Source organism: Rhipicephalus sanguineus, chromosome 1 (genome assembly GCF_013339695.2).
Source record: "Rhipicephalus sanguineus isolate Rsan-2018 chromosome 1, BIME_Rsan_1.4, whole genome shotgun sequence".
In the NCBI taxonomy this organism is placed as follows: Eukaryota; Metazoa; Arthropoda; class Arachnida; order Ixodida; family Ixodidae; genus Rhipicephalus; species Rhipicephalus sanguineus.
In genome coordinates this window covers 331819880-331840358 of record NC_051176.1, presented here as the reverse complement: position 1 = coordinate 331840358, position 20479 = coordinate 331819880, and the positions used below count along the sequence as shown (strand labels likewise).

Here is a 20479-nt window from a genome sequence, read left to right as displayed (position 1 = left end):
CAAGACCAGAAGATTAATTTTGAAGGAGAACTCCCTTAGGGAGCAGTGGCGAGCTTTAGAAAAGGAGCGACCCTTTTACGCCATAATACTTGCACTTATCTGATATATTCGGTGGTGTTGCTGGGGCATGGAATAAGCATCTGATGCTACGCATACAAGACAGCTCCCCACAGGGAAATTGGCCGCATTGCTTATTTTATTATTTCGTAGGAGTATATATTTTCAGTTAAAAGGCTATTTTTGCAGTTTCATCAAAGACGCATCATCTATAGACGAGGGTCACGAAGTCAATGGTCACGCTGGGACAGCTTAACTCACAACGCCCTAGACGTTGAGAGCGTGGGATTAAGGCTTAAAGCTCCGCAATCTGATTTAGTAGATTGGCCTTAAAGGGAAATGAGGGCGACTATGAAGGAGGCAAACTCAAACGCATTTCGACACCTTTTACAGCTAAGCCATGCTAGCCGCAGCATTAAGGTGATCCTCATTGGCTGCTTACAGCAAGTCGCACAAAGCAACATGAAGTGACTGCAATTATTCCTTGAACAGTGTTAACTACGTAAAAATATAACGGCGACTTTGCAGTCGAAACGATCGCAACCGCAGTGGACCCAGAAACGGATATTCCAGCTTGACAACCAAGGTTACAAACCGCAGGTCCCGCCTGCGGTTTGTAACTTTGGGGCCTCCTTCTGCATATTTATATGCATTGAATTTTATTATGTCTCTAATAGCGGAAAATTAATGGATTAATTAATTAATTAATTGGCTGACTGACTGACTGACTGACTGACTGACTGACTGACTGACTGACTGACTGACTGACTGACCACGGTTCACGTGCACAGGCTGTAAGTTTTACTTCCCTCTGCATGCAATGTTATACGCTTCGTGTGCAATATGCACGTCGAGAAATCAAGACTCCCAATACAACTTTTTTTTGCTTGCCTTATTAGCCATTTTTTTATTGCCATATCTACGCGAGATTACAAACTTATATTACAACAGGGCACGTTCAGGTGTGCATTACACCCAAGTTTCCATTCACAATGTCACACGAGAATAACGGCACAGGATTCGTTTTTCCACATCGTCCACAGTCACTTTCTCGAAACGTGCGCGACTGTTCCAAGAGCGCACAGCACACCTTGACGCAATCTCATATTCGAAGGGGGGAAATGCAATACAAGCAACACAACGAAAAAAAAAAAAAACAATTGCAGATGCGTACGTAATACGGTGGTCTTGTCAGAGGTCTGTCAGAATTGACGCGATGGTCCGGAATGCCACTTGAAGAGGGTACACGACAACCTATACACGTCGCTCCCGAAGGCGTTGCTGTCCTTAGTGCGCCACCCTTAACAAGAGCGTCTTCTTCAGTGCTTGCACGCACTCATTTTTGTCACGAGAATATTCAGTCCAAACAGTCCTGCGCGCTCCGAGCCCGGCACCGGCCTTCTCGTCAAATACTTGTTAGCAAACAGGTATCGTAAACATTCGCACTTTTAAATGCTAAGTTTCCCGCACGTCGTCATGTCCACTACCGATGTTCCCATAGCTTCTCTCTTTCTGTCTATCGATTATTTACACAACGTGGGTAGATTGTTCTCAAACGTGGAATGCGTTAGAAGTTACACGTCGGACATAGCCAGACAATGACATCAGATCGCAACCTGTAGCCGAATTTTGCGACGTTCGCTCGTGAATGAAATGCGTCGCCGGCGATCTACACCTGAACAAGGTGCGCGAGTGTGCGCTCGCATGAACGTCATTTCAAACTGGGCGCAACGAAATGACACCGTTGCACCATTTTGTAGCTGCTTCCTAGACAGACTGCATTGCTAAATGGTGGGGATGGGTGGGAGCTCGTGCGTGACTGAAGAACAATGTAAGCAATGGTCGATGAGCGAGATTCGGCCATTCAAGAGGAATTGCATTCGTATCCTTAAGTTTAACTCTTGGTCTAAACGCCCCCACCTCTGTGAGCTGTCCTGCGCGTAACGTGTCGTGCCATTAGCCTCGTACGCTGCCACTTTACTGTATGTTCTTCACAAGCACGCCGATGGCTCGCTACACAGGAAATTGAAATGCAGTATACAATTTACAATTTTACTGCGTTCCTCTGGATGCTGGCGGGGATAACTTTATAGCCACCGGTAAGTGTACTGCCGGCTGAAAAGGGCTTTCGCGCCATTGACAACAAACTAGAGCCCAGCGAGTGATCGAGTGACAGAATCAGTTTTGTGCAAGCATCACTTTCCTGCCACTCGACAAGCTCGCTGCGCGACAACTTATTGCCACTGAAAGGGCCTTGCAAAACCGCGGCTGAAATAGCCTGTGAGTGAAATGCTTCGTGCAAGAAGCTCTTGGGGCCTTCGGAAACGCTGAAGTATGGTTTGCGGCTCAAATCGGTGGTTCTGCTCACTTTTCCTAAATAAAGGCGGGAAAAAAGTTCGCATTCCGTGGGTGTAACGACTAGACTTTCCGCTTCGAGAGCTCACGAACCCCTCCCGAGCCCCTCTTTTCAGTCTCTCTCTCGTAGTGCATCAAAGAACAAGATAACAGTCGAAGGATGGAGGAATCTTCTCTGCTTTCTACAAGAGGAGTGGGACGAGGAGGAGGTGCATCAGTGTAGAAGGACTGCGCCAGAGCGGGCGACTGACGCTGGTCTCCTCTAGCAGGACTCCCTGCTCGTGGGCCGGAAAGAGGACGCCGAGGACGACAGGGACGCCGATGACAAGGAGGACGACGACGTCGTGGGCAGAGGAGGATGAGATGGCGCAGCGGGAGACGACGGTCTGGCCGTCGAGCACGGCGAGGCGCTCGCCGTCGAAGACGTGCATGGCGGTGGCATTTGAGGTGGCACGACGGACGCGGGAAGTCCGTTGCTCGAGGCACCCGGCGGAGGGGCGTGGTGGGGCGGCGGCGGAGGTGCGCCCGGAGCGCCCGGTGGTGGAGCGACTCCGGCCGGAACTCCCGGAGGCGCAACTCCCGGAGGCGGAACGCCCGGATAGAGCCGGTACGCCATGGGCTTCTGTAGAGCGGCCTGCCGGTAGTAGAGGTCCAGCGCGGCCATGGTGCTAAGCGAGGACTGCGGTGACAGGCCCGTGTAGCTGGACAGCCAGTACGGAGCAGTCTGAAGCATTCGCTGCACGGCTGCGTAGTTCCCGGCCTCGGCCAACAACTCGAGGCCCACGGCCGTCTGGCGCTTCCATTTCGTCCTGCGTGCGGAGCAAAAAAGTAATGCTCAATAAACGGATCGCACTGTAGATGTATTTGATGATGGTCGCCTTACATTTTGTTCAGAGAAGAACATGCATGTAGGCCTGAGACTCCAGCACATGGACCATGCTAGGCTCAGATACGGTATCATTGGGTATCTGAGCAGTGAAAGCTGGTGTTGTGAGGGTTTGTAGCAGCAAGCCAGGCGACAAACCAGGCTAACATCTTCGGGAATTTCATTAAGGATTATTGTCTCTCTCTGTGCGGCCATGGTGCCGCGTTGCGCCTTATACAGGCCAAGCATATCATGCATACGCTATAGCCGTTTGAAAAGACTCCGAAAATAAAATGTATGTGCATATCATATTAGGCATATTTCTTAGCACCGACTTTTCACATTGGTGTGAATCAGGAAAAGAAAAACCGCATAATTCAGCTTCGCAGAAAGCAGAGTGTTTTCGAACATGCATCCTCCCGCACCCCTATTCAGGACAGCGTCGAACTATGCCGGAGCTGTAATGCTCAACGTCCGTGAACCAATGCCCGCGTCGTCCACGCCATGAAGCAACGCTTAATTAAACCGCATTCACAAAAAGCCAGAGGGCTACTGGGTGAAAGAATGAAGAGGGGAGGGTAGAAACCGGCGAAGCGACTTCTGAAAAATTAACCAGGCTCACAAATGGTTTCTCGTTTCCTCTTTCCTCTAAGTGCTGTATACTACACCATACTAGAGAATAAAACAAAAAATACACACACACAGAAGAACGAAAAGGGCGGCCTCCGCTTAAACGCTCTAAACGCTCGTTTTGTACACACGGCAGCAGTGGCGGCGGAAGTCCTTTACGTGAGCGCCGCGGAGATAGCGGCGAACGGAGACGGAAAACAAAAGAAACGCCGAAAACGCTGCTGCCGCTGAATACGGTTGCGGTCATGCGCGGTCATTCATTTGCAAGCGCCTTTCCGGGGGCTCTCGCACCGGGTGTATGTACGAACGTTCGCAAACTCCCTCCGCTCTTCTTTTCCCGCGCACGACCGAGCGCCGACGCGCATGCATCTCGGGAGCCGTCGCCCCGTCCCCTCCGTCGCACACCGAGATATACACATCGCGTGCGCGCATGCCCCTACCGTATATTTCTTTTCGCTGTTTCGGCGTCGACGCGAGAGGCGCATGCAACGTGCAGCAGCCGTTTAGCGGACGGCTGGGAGAGTGGGACGTGCTTTTGGGCGCGTATATATCTCTCGCTAAGCGATTCCTGACAGGAGCGCTTTGCGTTGCGACGTCTTTGCCGCGGCGACAGAAGGGTGCGCGCTCTCCTCCCGCCGTGGCTTCGCGGCAGGCAGACTCCCACGATGCTCAGGCACCATACTTCCTGCCACTAAGAGCAGTCGCGGGAGCGCGCGCAATAGCGCTTTCGAGAGACACAATTAAAGGCGGCACGGAAAGCTGGAAATGAGACGCCCCCTTTTTTTTCGGAGCCAGCGCTTTGGAAGAAGAGGCCGCTCGCGGCCCTCTGGCCGAGCTGCCGCGCCTGGTGGCGGCGAACGCGTCACACATTCGCCGGCGAAACGCGAGCGAACGTGGTGAATATATGGGCTCGCGTGGCTTGGCGGTGTGACGTCCCTCCGTATCCTGGCAAACATGACTGAGGTAAATAACCAGGGTGAAGCACAGACAGATATTTATTCCCATTTCCTGCCAAAATTAGACCGGTGTTGCTGGCTGTACGTCGTTTAACTTTCATAGCCCATTTGCTGCTTCAGGCTCTCGAGCTTCACTGAAGCCTTTCCTTTTCTCCCCATATCTCTCTTTTGCTTTCAACTCCACCACTCGTTCATCGAAAACAAGGCGCCACATGCGGCCCACGTGCACTTCACACAACCGCGTATACAAAAGGGGTGCCTACCTTCTGTTCTGGTACCACGTCTTGACCTGTGTGTCGGTGAGATTGAGCTTGGCGGCCAGCTCCATGCGGTCCTGCACGCTGAGGTACTTCTGGCGCTCAAAGCTCTTCTCTAGGGTCTGCAGCTGGTGGTCCGTGAAGGCGGTGCGCGCCTTGCGCTGCTTCTTCATCTTCAGCGAGCACATTCCGCCACCGCCACCGCCGCCGCCGCCGCCAGGGGGAGACTCGAGCGTCCGCTCCGGAGATTCACTTCCTGCGACCGGAAAGAGAATCAGAAAGCCAACTAATTAGTGCCAAGAATTAACAGTCGAACACTTAAACAAACTATGGCAAGGAAACGACGTATGCCTAATGCAATAACCACGGCAAAGTATTTATTCAACAATGGTTTCACTCGGTGGGCCATACTTAGTTCGATTTTGCTGAATAAATGTAAACGAAGGGCTCGTAAAGGAGGCAACAACGCAGGAGGCCGGATCAACCAGTTATTTAGTTCCTTGCGTTCGAGTGAAACAACAGAAACATATATTAACTTCAACTAGATTGATAAAACATTACGCATGATAGTTACATCGTAGAAAAAGTTAAGCGTGCGGACAGATAAAAAAGAAGGTGACACAGCTCAATTTTCCGTCGTTCTACGTTTAGCTGATGGCGCCGAGCGGATGAGCGGAACGCGACGAAAATTGAAGAGCTCGAACTTTCTTCGTGTTCCTGCTTATATGTTGTCCTTTTTTTCCTTCGCTTTACGACAAGCTAATCATCTTAAAATAAACCAACTAGCCTTCTCAATACGTCCCCATTCTCAATAATAGATTACACTTCGGCATTGAACACAAACGGGTGGCAGTTACCGCTGTAGCTATATTACATCTATACGGAAGAAAACCGGACAGTGAAATACAGGTGGAGACGTGCATGCTATATCGCATACTATACGGCTGCGCAACAAGATAACATACAAGCTGAAGCTGCCGCGCGCATGCAAGCATGCCGCCAAACGCGGAGCATCGGAGTGTGCGAGCATCAATAACTGCTCCTCGCTTCCGTCGTGCATTTCCGAGTGGATTCTGGCTGTGCTCTCCCTATTCACTCTGCGGTCATATCTGGCCGGTCGTTCAGGTGTTTCGGTGCATGGCCGCTATTCACGCGGTGATGGACCAAAACGCCCTCGGTGTTGAACGCATCGCCCAGTATATACTCAGCGGGAGACGAGCAATAAAAAAAGCGAGCGTTTTAGCCGCGCTTGGCGTGTTTCGAATTGTGGCGGCTTCCTCTGTGCACGAGGCAAATCGGCGCACGCGTGGATATAAAGGGCCATCTGTAATGGTGCTCTTTGGCGGGCGCCATGAAAGCGCGCACCTGCTGCGTCGTACGGAAGCGCGACAGTTGGATGACATGAAACGAGACCTTCCCGAAAGGCGGGACTTTTTTGTATACACCACCAGATACTCTCGGACAACGTTGCCACGCATGACGAACCCTTTGTGCGGATTTATTACTCAGTGCGCGAGTGTATACAAGGCCGTGCGCGTATTGCTTTGGTATAACGATGGAATGCCATATAGACGCGACGCAATTTACTTATGATGTGATCACAGCTAATGTCACCGCATGGCTTTGCGGAGAAATATATTATATGGCCGCCGAGAGGAATATTATAGGCTGAGTGTGTGATCCAGTCGGAAAGCAATTGTTCAGGCGCCCGGGTTATATGAGGTGCGGGGAACGATGCTTGCATTCATGACAGGTGGTTGCAGTTACATCGATGTGTTTGACGAACGCATGATCGCCTCTCTTTTTGAAGAAGAGGTGAGTTACAGGGAAGACGTGGTCATCGCAGAAAATATAACGAAGAGACCATTTCGAAAACGATGAAGCAGTGCGAAACACAGCTCGTACAGGCAATCCACAGAGAAGTAGCGAGAGATGTAAGCTACCTTTTTAAAGGAAAAAAAGGGAGAGAGAGGGAGAGAGAGAAGGAAGAAAAGACAGTGTCGCCGTAAGGGTGAAGCAATGAGGGCGATAGACACAAATTGGAGTGTTATACGGAGTAAGGTAAGCAGCTCACTCTTTTAGCATGCGACCTGGCGTAATTCAATAAAGCGCTGGCGTAAGGAAACGCTGCCGCTGCAGCGAGCGAAGCGACGTTCGTGCTGTCTATGGCTTCAACGCAAACCTTGCGATGAGAGCACAACACGTACAAATGTATGAGCCGTCTGCTGACCACTGTAAAAGTACGGCGCGCGCGACCATTGCGACCCCGCCCGGCCGGTCAAAGTACACAGTTGCTGCCGGAGCCACGCGGCAGCTTTCCTGGACCGCTGAAGGCGCCTTCCGCTCGACGGAGACGGCGGCGCGTTTCCTCACTACTTGAGCCGTGATCGTCGGCAGCCCCCTCACACTTTCACTCGCACATGGAACATACACCGCGCGGGGCGATCACAGGTAGGCAAAAAAGGTGGAGTTCACTCACACTCGCTCAAGAAATATATTTTGCTCTCAGGACTCCCACTCGGACTCAGACTCACTTAACATTTTCGCAACCGGACTCACCCTGACTCGCACTCACCAACATATATATTACTCAGCCGGACTCACTCAGACTCAGACGCATGGCCCGACCTGAGTCTGAGTGAGTCGACTCAGAGAGCCTGCCGACCTATGGGGGCGATGTCATCGATTTGGACTTTGTGCTGACGCTCACAACCGACGGCTGAAATGCGCCTGGAGTGCCCATATAATTGCTATCGCAATAAGAGAAACAAAGATGTTAGCAAATGAGTGTTATTGGTCCCGCCGTGAAACTACTGGTGCTTCAAAGCTACGGAGAGCTCATACCGAAGTTTGCTATCCTCTCTGTATCTTTCGAGCGATTTCGACGCCGCAGATCGCTGAATGGACGGATGGTCATGCGCGCATTGTATTAGTTTCTTTTGAGAAAGGCTTTTGGCCAATGCTTTGTAATAACAGGTAATAGCGCAAAACACATTATTCCGATACGTGATGAATTTCGGGATGCGAAGTTAACGTTGGTGAGCACTGAGCTCCAATCGGTAAGAAAGAGAACCGTAGCAACAAACATGTTTCGTTTATACCGCAATCGTATATCCGGTTTATTTCTTTCCCGGTGTAACATGCATTGGGCGCACGTTAAAAAAAAACTTTCGATTCTCAAAATAAGATCACCCGCTGTGGTGGTCTAGTGGTTATGGTTCTCGAGTGCTGACGCAAAAGTCGGGGGATGAAATCCTGGCCGGGCCGGCCGCATTTTCGATGGAGGCGAAACCACTAGAGGCCGGTGTACCTAGATTTAGGTACACGAGAAAGAACCCCTGGTGTTCGAAATTTCCGAAGTCCTCCCCTACGGTGCCCTTCAGAATCATATCGTGGTTTTGGGACGTAGAACCCCGATAATTATTACTATTATTATCAAAATAAAATCGGAAGTCTCCCACACTGGCATGGCGCACTTTGGGACAGTTAAAGCCGTCAGATTCGATTAAGTTTTTAAATTATTTTCCGCGCTAAGTATATCCATATGCACAGACAGGGTCGCAAGACGTTAATTCTTTCACCTCCGGCATTTTTAACCGGCGCGGTTAATCTCGGCGTCATGTTATACACGACAGCGATATCGCGTGTCACGTATATGTACCGACCACTGTGTTATTACTTGCTGGCGTGCTTGCGTAGTCGGTGACCGCGCGACCTTGGCCGAGGCACGGCATCATGGTGCGTCTCCACTTGACCCTCTGCCATAAACACTCGGCGGCCTGACCCTCGCACGCCTCCCGCTGCCCCCCTTTCCATTTGTGCCGCCGCGAGCATGCATGTCAGCTCCTAGCTTTCGCACGACCATGTACACGCCGTCTCTCACAACTATGCACACCGCACTGCCATGCAGAGGGGCGGACGTTTCGGCCCGGGGGTTAGACATCGGTATTAGCGCGCACGAACGCGCGGTCGCATCGGACGGATGACTGAGCGGCGGTAAGCGGTGGGTATGCGCTTATGCTTTCGATCTACACTCTAAGAAACAAAAAATGAGTATGTGTTACTCTTTTCGTGAGTCCTGACTTGCCACGTATATGAATCTCTTTAAATAGTAACGCTAACTCTCTTTTATGTCCCATGACTCACCGGCAAGAGTATAATGATATCCTAAGAAAGTCCACGTGTCTCTTTAAGGGCAGTCATATACGCGGCAAGTCAGGACTTAAAAAAAAGTCAGAGACTTTTTTTCTTCTTCTTTTTCTTATATAAGAGTGTGTAAACACGTTTTTCTTCAGCAGCGCTTATTTGTGCAGCTTCACTGCAAGCGCGCTGTTCAGAAAACTATACGAGTTGTGCTCGTGCGTCAAGGGAACGTTGAAAAGAGCCGTATTTCTTGCTTGAGTCTGGTCACGTCTTTAAGCCATCCGAGTGGTTTGAGTTCTCTGCGAATTAATTCATTTATATAGACGCCCGCGAAACGATGCTTTGCCAGCGGGGTTTCTGAGCCCTTCATTAAGTCCTCTGACCTTGTCTCCACAATATTTAGACCCGCAATAGAGGCTCATAGCTTTTAACCACAGCTGACAGACAGGAGCGCCAGAACGCAGTAATAGTACGATATGAATGGAGGGTAAAAGGGGGAGGAGCGCTCTTTGCGCATTCGCCCACCCAAACACGGACGTACTATATAGATCAATAAACGTCGAAGTGCGCTTGCTCCGCACGACATGGGCATGTTTATGATTACAAACTCCACAAGTTGGGCTTCGTAACCTCATATGGGATGCGTGATGAAGTACGGGTCTTTCAGGTCGTCGAATATGAGTGCCGTCCTTCAATGTCGGGCGACGCGGCTATGACAAATAAGAGCGTCACTTCTAGCGTCCACGCACTCTATAGTGGTTATGGTGCTTGACTGCTGACCCGCAGGTCGCGGGATCGAATCCTGGCCACGGAGGCCGCATTTTCGATGGAGGCGAAAATGCTTGAGGCCCCTGCACTTAGATTTAGGTCCACGTTAAAGAACACCAGATGGTGAAAATTTCCGGAGCCCTCCACTACTGCGTCTCTCATAATCAAATCGTGGTTTTGGGACGTTAAACCCCAGCGACTATGTATTAATTATCACGCACTCTCAGGTGCAAAGTACTTGTATGCTGCATGCAAAGAGCCATTCAACTAGCTGTAGTGTAGCAAAAATAACAGGAAATCTTAACTCAAGCCTGAACATTCTGACGCGCACGTGGCTTAGCAAATAAACAAGCAGAAAAGAAAAAAAAAAGAGAACCTAAGAGCCGAGCGTCCCGTTTACGACGCTTCTTCCAATTCATGACTTTATATCCCTCCATAGCAATCGCCATTCTCATTCCCATTTTCGCACTGTATATGAGGTATACGCCCGCGCTCAAACCTCTTCGCAGCCCCCCCCCCCCCCTCAATACTCCCCGTCTGCGTTAATACTGCTAATCACAGTCTTCCTCTGAGACGTCAATTTCTCTAAGCATTTCCGTCGCGTTGTTTAGCCAGGGCAAAACGGAACCGTGTGTGGCAGCGTTTCCCACTGTGGCCCCCCGTCACTTTGTGTATTATATGAACATACACACAAAACGCTACCCGAAAATGATGCGCTCAAACGCAGCCTGAAAATGAGTGCCCTCCCCCAACCCGCGCGAGGAGATCGGGGTTGAGGCTCTAACCGGCGCGACTCCTTCGTCCAGTCGCCGCGAGTGTGCGTGTGTGTGCCCACTGTTCCCAGGCGTCACACGTTGCATGGGATCCGCCGGGTAATTGCAGGGGAGGCATCATCGCCGCGGCTTTTCCCTGACAGACGCCAAACGTTTTGGGAGCCTCTCAGCGGGCCCGGCGTCGCGGGCGCTTCTTTTTTTACGAGCACCTCTAGCTGGGCCGGCCGCCTTTACGAGGTTCATATATACGTGTGCGGACGTGGCGCCAGGTAGTCGAGACGAGCCACCACAAGACTCCGCAGAGTGCGCTGGCCTCCACGCGTGCACCTTGGAAGGAGCAAGAACTGCGTTGCGTGCCTGCCCTGTGTGTGCCGCGGCGGTCGCACAAAAGATGCCTCGCGAGCAGCTCTGTTCGCGTATATATAGAGTCTAATAAGGCAGCAAATCTCCCGCGAAGCATGCGCGCATTAATTCGCAGGCTTCGACTGGAAGTGACATATGTACTACACAAATATATTTCCGTATACGGGACTCCACTTCAACCTAGTGCTACTGCCGTGGTCATGAAATCGAGAACGTTTTCCACGTGTTTCGCGAGCGCTCAACATTTGTATCAAGGAAGCAGGAACGCCAGCGAAAAAGCCAGAAAGCTGGGGCGATAGCGGGCTCTTACCATGCAATAACAATGGACTGTGGTCATGCCCCCAGCAAAAGGGCAAAGATATTTCTTAAAATACTTGTTAGTGGTACAGGAGTTGCACAGTTTTGACAGTTAATGATGAACAGGCCTGTACAGTTATACTCGTATAAGAAGTGATGCGCTTACGCTCTACTGAGGAACTTGCAAGGTTGTAAGGACGGGGTTCTGCCTGAACATATAATGTCGATGTAGTGCGCGTGCAGAACTCTTGCATCAATGTGTAAGGCGTACAGAGTTTGTACATGCTATTCGGATAGTGGTACAGGCAGTCCCAACTGCGATGTAATTATCCGACAGCCTAACATCATGAACCTATTTTGACTCGTCCGGCTATGTTATATATAGTTATTCAGAAGACAAACGTAGAGCGTGGAGTTTCAGTCCATAGATCGGTGAATCGGCCACGCAGTGAACACATGACCGAAGGTTAGCCTGCAATGGACTCGAACCTGCAGCGAATTCCCGTTCGTTTCATCACAAAGCTCCGAGCGCTACACAGTGCGGCCCCGTGCAGTAATCTCGACGCCTTGTACTGACGTCTACTTGCTTATGCGTTCACATCCACAAGGGTTTTTCGCCACTCATTGAAGTGACTATGAAAAATGATACGCCCACATTAAGGAAACGAAAGCGTGAGTCTATGCGCACTCATTACCACAGTCTGTACACGTTCCAGTTCCTTCCAGCTCCCGGTCGACAGAGGCGCTGGTTGTGAAGAACCAGAATTTCTATCCTTAAAGGATCGACGTAGTTGAATCCAATCTCCTTGCAAACTTTAGGTTAGCATTGGACGAAAAAGAAAAAAAAAACTGCATCTCTGTCGCGCAGGCTTTCAGCGTATGCGCGTCTTGACAGACGTCCAGCGGAGCATGCCAAGCCTCGTTCGTCGTACACACGTGACGAGCATGGAGGCCGGAGACGCGCGCGCTCGACGAACGGGGAGAGCGTCAGAACATGGTTGAACGAGGGGGGAGGGGGTTATACAGGGGAACGTGACTGTGCAAACAGGGCGCACCGGGTGTCCCGACGAAGCTGCATCTATAGCCCACGCAATATCGCCCAGCTGTATATATACGACGGCTAAACGACTCTGGCGACCTTTGGCCTGGGAGCGGCGATCAACTTGAGAACAGCTTCCTCCCTGGCTCGTTTAACAGGCAAATCGTTCCGTGTTTATTGGGATGCACGAAAAGACGGCAACAGAAACGAGCGGAGAAAAAAAGAGAAACATTTGAGAGAAGAGGAAAAGAACTGCGAAGGTATACAGGGGCTCGCGCGCGGCAGGCCCGCGCGGGCCCTTATATGCCTGTCACGAACGCAGTTTGCTCCGAGCCCCATGCAGGCCGATCGCTTGTATCTTTGCGCACTCTGTCTGTACGCGGAGGTGGGGAAGCCAGTTTGCCGAGTGTGTAGCGCTGCGCGAACCACGGGGCGTGGAAGAAGAGCGACTCCCTCGTCGTAAAGAAGAGCGTCCGGCCGTCTTCGCAGCTCTTAACAGCCGCGTACACGCTGTATACAGAAGTTGGCCGAAAATTGCGCGTCGCGGACTCCGGGAGGCCGAGTGGTTTATATAAGAGGTCTTTATTTATGAGGGCGGGGAAGTGCGACGACGTGATACCGGAGCACGCGGACCCTTCCGTAATATCAGCAAAGAGTAATTTTCATGATCGGCCGCCAGCCGTGTCATTGTCATAATGGTTGTAGTTAGAGCGTCAACAACGCAGCCGCTTATTGGCCCGTGTCTGTCGCATCGTTTGAGGGCGGTTGAGCCGCATCAGCGAATGACCACTGACGACGGCCATATATCTTGCCTATATGTTACGGAGACGTGGAGTTTATTCCGACTATCCAGATCTTCCTCCTCTTCGTTTCCCACATCCACCCGTGCACCGTCCCAAATATTAGCCTAAATAGGCGAGACAATTGGCGACCGATTTGGACATCGAGTGAACGGTCCTTGAATGAATCGCCGTAGAGTCCAGTATCGGTATAGTGTCCAGCGCGGGCATACATAACTCCGAATGAGCGACTGAGCGCCAAACAATGATTACGATCTACAAATGCTGCTTAATCGCGCGACTGCGGTAAGAAAGTGCCGCGGCCGGCGTTTGCTTCCGAAACAGCTGTGACTATTGGAGTACTTCGTTAGACAACCTAAACGGCCGTTTTTTCCTGTCCTGTTTGCTATCGACCGTGACAGCGCGAGCGGTAAAGAAACCAGCACGAAGAAAAGAAAAAAGAAAGACAGAAAACTCGACCCCATCCGACAGTCAAATTGGGAGAGGTAATCCGATACCTACACATGTATCCTTCGGGCGTGCAAGCAGCCCACCGTTTTGAGCAAGTTCTCGAGCGTATGCGGCTTATACGGATATGCACCCGGTGACGACCTTGTCGATAAAGTTACAGCGCTAACCACCCTAACGATTCTACATGCTGATATATCCTATAGGACAACGTTAAGTAATCGTCGCTCTGCATAGCCTCTTTCCCGGCTCATTTATCAGCGAGGAGCACTCGTAAAAGGAGTGTAAAAGCATCGCGAACGAGGCCTGGCTGCGGGAGGTCTCCGTCGGATGTTTCTGGAAACGATATAATCCGGTCCGGGAAGGCAGCTTGCATGCTCGCGTTTATATAGACGCGTTAAGAATTACACGAGGCTATTTCAGTTTTACCACCGCCAGAAAAACTCGCGTATGGCGACGTTTATGGGGCTCTTTCTTTCATTCTTTCCTATAGGCAGCGAATCTCGAAATGAGCCGGGCCGACCCGCATGTATGGCGAGATAACGCGCAGGCGCGGTTATATAAGAACCCGGTCGATCCGTATACAGCCGCGCAAGTGCTGAATCGTACTCAATTCGGAATGCTACTTCACTGACGGCGAGAGAGTCGCGGCGTTGTTGGTGGCGATGCCACTAAAGATCCGTTCGTTTGCTCATTTTATTTTACGAGACCCGGTTGAGAAACATGTACCCGGAATGCGACGTCGTCATTTATGGTTGCGGAACATTCTTCTCTGTTCACAATCTCGAGAGAACAGCAACCCTTTAACGTTAAAAAAACATGCTCATCGACTAAGCGATCTCCGGTACAAGCCCGCATGGCCCGCATGCGACGCAGCCGTCGGTATACTATAAAGTCGCATTTTTAAAGCGAGTCGCAATCTCAATGAAACACCGAGTGTATACACGTCACGCACTTTGATTCATCCCACGAACAGAAAGAACGAATGTAGAGATGCCTCTGTTGAAGCCTTCGAGGCAGTAAACTTTAATTATTTTGAGGGCAGCTTTGCCCGCGCGCTACGGGCTTTATGACGAATCTTCGGTACCAACGCGATGAAAGATAGTCGCCTGTGTCAAGTACGTTTCTGAGTACCAAAACACCACTCAAGGAAAAAAAAATCTTAATAGAACGCCCAACACTACGGTTGCGCTGTACTACATCATTCCTGGCCTATGGTATGATGGCTTCTTATATGCTGCATTGTGTACATAGTGGGGAGAGGGGGGGGGGGAGCGAGCAAGGCAGTTTGGTTGCTGGATTGGTGAGTACTATAATATAACGTCTACACGCTTGAGAGGCGCAGCATAACATGAAAAATCAAACGACATTTGTGCACCCTCAGCCTGCAGGCATTTAGTCAGCGTAATAGCCCCGCCATACAAGAAGTGAATAAAGCGCTTTCAAAGCATAAACTTAAGAGAAAAGGGGGGGATGAGGGGAGGAGCACGAAACGTAAAGTGGCAGCCACAAGTTCACCCGGGCGTTCGTCACTTCCTGCCCGTTCCTCTCACTTCCGGTTGATGCAGGCGTCATTCTCCCGCGCACGCGATCAGTGTGCATGCCGCCAGCGCGCTTCCACTTCTATCTCGTGGCGCGCGTGCGCGCTGGAAATGAAGAAAAGAAAGAATTGCAGTTCCTGTTCTTTCATGCCCTCAACAACGTCCGATTGTTCCCGTTGGCGCATATCGCTCTGTTTCGGCCCTAAAAGGCCGCAGTGACGCTTTAATTTCGCTCCCCCCTCCGCCTCCTTTCAAGGGGCCCGTGGAGCCGAGGATTTATCCCGACGCAGGAGGCAGGAAGCTTATACGCACGCGTAGCGATTACTGCTGCGCCCGCTTGCTCATAATTCGGCGCACATAAAACATACTGACCAATATACCGCCACTATACGTACAACAGCTTTCAGCATTGCTGACTCCTCGTGGCCCGTTTTACGCTCTCGTGATTACCGAATAGGAGGCGGATGTACCTACTACCATACAGGTACATGCTCACGACAACGTTGAGTATAAGCTATAACCAATTTGTTATGTATGCGACAAGAGCATTAAGCGAGGGCAACGTGTAGGCGTATGTGACGAGCCCAGAAAATGTACTACGTCTCGAGTCCGAATGACTGATCGTGCCAGAAGCTTTCACAATGCCGACAAGCTCGCGTTAAAAGCTTGCCCTATATGCACGGTGCATTCTGTCATGGTGAGCAGATGCCGCGGAACATACTGTTACAGTACTTGTCCATCGTTTACATGCCTCCTGCTCGCATGATTCGTGAGGTGTACAGATTATTCTAAATTTAGTTTATAGGCTCGTGCTCTTCCGCGTGTGAATGTGCGCGTGAATAAGGGAATGCCAATTCGCGCCAAGTTACTTCAAGATGACTCGATATCAATAGCTATCAAGGTAGTGCTTTCAAAAACGTAACTGAGTTGAAACACTTACTTCGGCGGATATTTTAGACAGACGAAATATAGGGAACCCATCCATATCGAGCGCTGTCAGCACTACAGCGCGCATAAAAAAAAACCAATTAGAATTACTCCTGTGTGCGCATTGTCGCAATGATTACTTCTCGCGTGTGCTAGTGTTTCCCTTGTCGGGCGAGTTATACAGGGTGTTTCAGCTAACTTGCGCCAAGTATACTTTTTAATTTCCTGCACTCTAGAAAAAAAGCTGGAAAAAAATTGAACAGGGCAGTTATCTTAGCATACATGAAGCAATTCGAAGTTGCTTAACAAAGGTTACAACTTTCCTAGTTAATATTTTTCGTTATAGTTACTATTTTAAAGGTTAGTTAAGCAGTCTTTGTTAATTACCCAGCTTATCGGATTGGCAGTTATACTAGCATGGATAAAATATTCTGACGTTTCACAACAAGTGCTACAACTTTTGCATTGAAGATTTTTCTCTAGAGTCAATATTTAAAAAGTTAATTAAGCAATCTTTGTTAATTGCTGAGCTTAGTGGATTGGAAAAAAATAATCTGACGTGCTCTATATATGGCTCAGAACAATACTACGGTTATTGGAGACGCGTAGCGCCCATGCTTAATTTTTTAATACTTGGTGCTTTTCAGCTGAAACACCCTGTATACCGTATGTGCCTGCAAGAATCAGCGCAATTTCCAGCCGATTAAGCCTGGCATGTGAACGTTCAGTAAATAAGGCCTGAGTAAGCACATAGAGCAGCGCAGTGTGCTGATGTGATGCCAAGCAGAACGATCTTGCAAGTTTTGCGAAGGTGACATAATTATAACACTGAACTTGTACACCTCGTATACGCTGATAACGGGCCTGGAAATGAGGTGTCCTGCGGTGAAAAGAAGCGCTATGGCTTTCAAATGGTCAGTGATCCTGAAACTTAGTTGTGATGTCTTATCATAAAATTATTCCGATATCCTCTAATCCGTTTTCCAACTTCGGCAAACCATGTACCGCACAGCATTCCGAAACACCACCACCTTGATCAACATCCAGCATTCAGTTGCCTTCTTCTCTTGTTTTTAAAACGCATAATGGGGAGCTTATCGTATCTTGCGTCATGCTGAAAGCATCAGTTGACGATGGCGACTCGAAATCTCCATGAAGTGACATCTGCCCGTGGCATGAAAACGAAAAGTTTAATAAATAATAATAATAATAATAATAATAATAATAATAATAATAATAATAATAATAATAATAATAATAATAATAATAATAATAATAATAATAATAATAATAATAATAATAATAAAGATAGTAGATTAAGCAAACAGGGCTACATAACAAAAGAAAGCATCTACACCGACGCCGCGTGCTCTGTGTCTTCCTCCTCACGTAGGCCGTATAACTAAATGTTTGTTCAGCCAAGCTGCCGCACACATTGGGCGAACACAGACGGATAATGAAGCGAGGTAGCGAAGCTGAACTCGAGCGCAACACTTAGCCACTTTCGAGAGCGTGCATATATAGAGTGAGAAAATGTGAAATCCATCCCATAATTGACACTGTGCGTCAAGCTGATGATTCCCGGTGTTTGCTCAAGGAACAAAGACGGGATACGAAATCATCCGTAGCGTGCGCTCTAGGCTTGCTGAACGGTATAGTATTTGGGCTGCGAGCAGCGATGTGTGTGCGGACTCAGTTTTATTATTTTGTGTTGCGTGTGCGTGCGTGACTTCTGCCAACACGAATGGTTTGTCACGTCCGGACGTTTGGTCATCGACTGTATAATGCTTGTGCAAACTTATACATCTAACATTTACCTGTAATGGAAAGCAGCGCAAATAAATACAGCCGTAAGGGATAGCACGGAAGAAGAAAGGAACCGCCTCTTGCGATAGCCTTCATTTGGCGCTGTATACTTTCCGTTACAAGTACTTTCCGTACAAGGTCACGAAAATGTTTTACTCTGTACAGCATACTACGGTTTGCGTGCACGTCTGAATGGACTTCATTGTTCCTTTGCTGAGTTTGAGATGCCTCGCATACGCACCCACGCAGATTGCCCAATCTCGGCAGAGCAACTGAAGAAGAGGAAAAAGAAAACGTGAAACCTTCGCGATTTTGTTGTTCTCATTTGGTCAGACGTATTAGGGAACTCCCGCGCTTTGCGAACAAAGGCCACCGCAATTACATACATATGGGCGGCGCGATCGAGGCAACGATGCACATCCGGTGTATGTGTGTGCGCATGCGTACTCAGTCTTTTCGTATGTATATAAATGGAGAGTCGTCGAAGTAAGCATGACTACAGGGACAACAAAGTTAACGACACACGCACGAAGTTTACCCGTGCATTCCAGCGAGCGCGTGCTCAGCAGTCTCGGTCTCGGACTCGAGCGATGTCGATTCGGACATGAATGATGATTGCTTCTGTATACGACGCGCAGCACACATCGTGTGTTTCGAAACAGAGGCTTCAAGCACGAGAGGACAAATGAGTTGCTACCGTCGAGGTAGCTTCTCAGCACGCGCATGTGCTCATGAGCCAAGCTGCAGCCCTTATTCCCAGAACGTTCTTATATGCTAAATAATTCTTCTTCTGCAGCAAATTGCAACCAGTCCCGATACTGGGCCCATTGGCCAAGGCAGAGATCACTAATACGAACGACAAAAAAAAAAAAATCACAGCATATCCACGGAGTGAATGATGATGAGTGGGCGAAGCTGCGGAGGTTCATCGGTAAACCGTGAATCTTCCGTGAATTCTGCCCAGTACATCATCACCGACGTGAGATCGGGCGCGTTTATACTAAAGGTTCGATGAGTTATGACGACTTGCAGCTCACTTTAATTTTACATGTACGCTGTGAATTTTCATTGTTTAGAAAACCATTGCTTTAGAAAACATCTGGCGTCTTTCGTTAAGCAGCTGGCGTCCTTTCGTTTTGCTTTAGAAACATGTGGCGTTCTTTCGTTTTGCTTTTAGAAAACATCTGGCGTCTTTCGTTGGTTTATTTCATCAATCAACGGCGTTTTGAACAAAATTTTTATTGTTTAATCACGCACAGGAGAAATCTCACCAGGCACTACCTTGGAGGTAAACAATGGCTGCTAATGGGAATGAGAGACAGAAGAAGTCGGCTTTTAGCTAACACTTACACTTCTACTTCTACTAACGTTTCCTACTGGAACATGCCAATGGCTGCTAATGGGGAATGAGAGACAGAAGAATTCGGCTTTTAGTTAACGCGCACGCTGCGAATTTTTTATTGTTCAACAACGCACAGGAAAAATCTCCCACCGGCACCACCTTGGAGGTCAAAGCGTAAGACTGGTTACGCACTACGACTACTACGACTACGACTACGAGGGACGAACGGGTGCCGCCTTAAGGAGCTTCGCCCCTAAAAAGATTGGAGGACGCTGGAGCAAGATTAGAACGTGATAGCATGATCGGGTCCCGTGCGCATCGCCTCCTCAGTCGCTATAGCCTGGCCTCGGCTCTCGGTGGATGCCTCAACCATGCCGAAAGGAAACGAATGTCTGTGCGCGTAACATTGGCTGTTTCAAACTATCCTAGAATGCCGTAGCATGGCATTCTATAGGAGCAATGGCGTGCCTAAGCATACTAAGCGATGCCATGGCTCTGTGGTAGAACACCTCGCTTGCCACGCAGAAGGCTTGTGTTCGAGTTATTGTTTATTTTATTTACATCTTTCTCGATTTTTCGCTCACGGACAACGCTGATTTTTAGATAACAAGAAACGCCGACACCGACACCGGAATCTGTGCAAAACGAGCGCTTTAACGCTGTCGCGTTAAGACTTCGCAAACTCGGCCCCCTATGTCCTCGTATCAACATGCTTTGACCTTCTAAACACTTTTAGACGAAAAGTGCAGCGGTGCGAAATATGACCGTACATGCATGTACGCATATATGTTCAGTTCTAAAGTTAGCTCAACATGAAAGCGTATACAACGTATTCATTAGGCGCTTGTTACATTGCTAATGCGAGTTTCTAGTGCTTATTGGCTGCGTTTCGACTGTCAATGCAAAACGTGCTTTCCTTTTATTCACTATTTTCTCACTGTTCCTGAGCTTCATGCAAAGTATATAACATGACATGATCAATTTCTCATGGTTTTACTTTTTATTTTCTAAGGAAATAATAGAGAAATACTAATTACGTAATAATCCGCGGTGCCAGTAACAACTGCGACTCTCACGCTCCTTTCAAGAGATCGCGTGCAGTTTCGTGCCGAG

The 20479-nt window shown here is 49.2% G+C and overlaps 1 protein-coding gene across 1 annotated transcript in view; it reads right to left on the bottom strand.

The window, feature by feature from the left end:
• Positions 1 to 2547: 2547 nt before the first annotated feature.
• The window catches only part of LOC119384054 (homeobox protein ceh-30), a 50092-nt gene continuing 32160 nt past the window's right edge, over positions 2548 to 20479 (bottom strand). Inside the window, exons 2-3 of the mRNA XM_037652345.2 lie at positions 5127 to 5376; positions 2548 to 3221 (exon numbers count right to left, since the gene is read on the bottom strand). Coding sequence (XP_037508273.2) covers positions 2675 to 3221; positions 5127 to 5376 — 797 coding nt within the window. The 3' untranslated portion in view covers positions 2548 to 2674. The remainder of the gene's footprint in view (positions 3222 to 5126; positions 5377 to 20479) is intronic.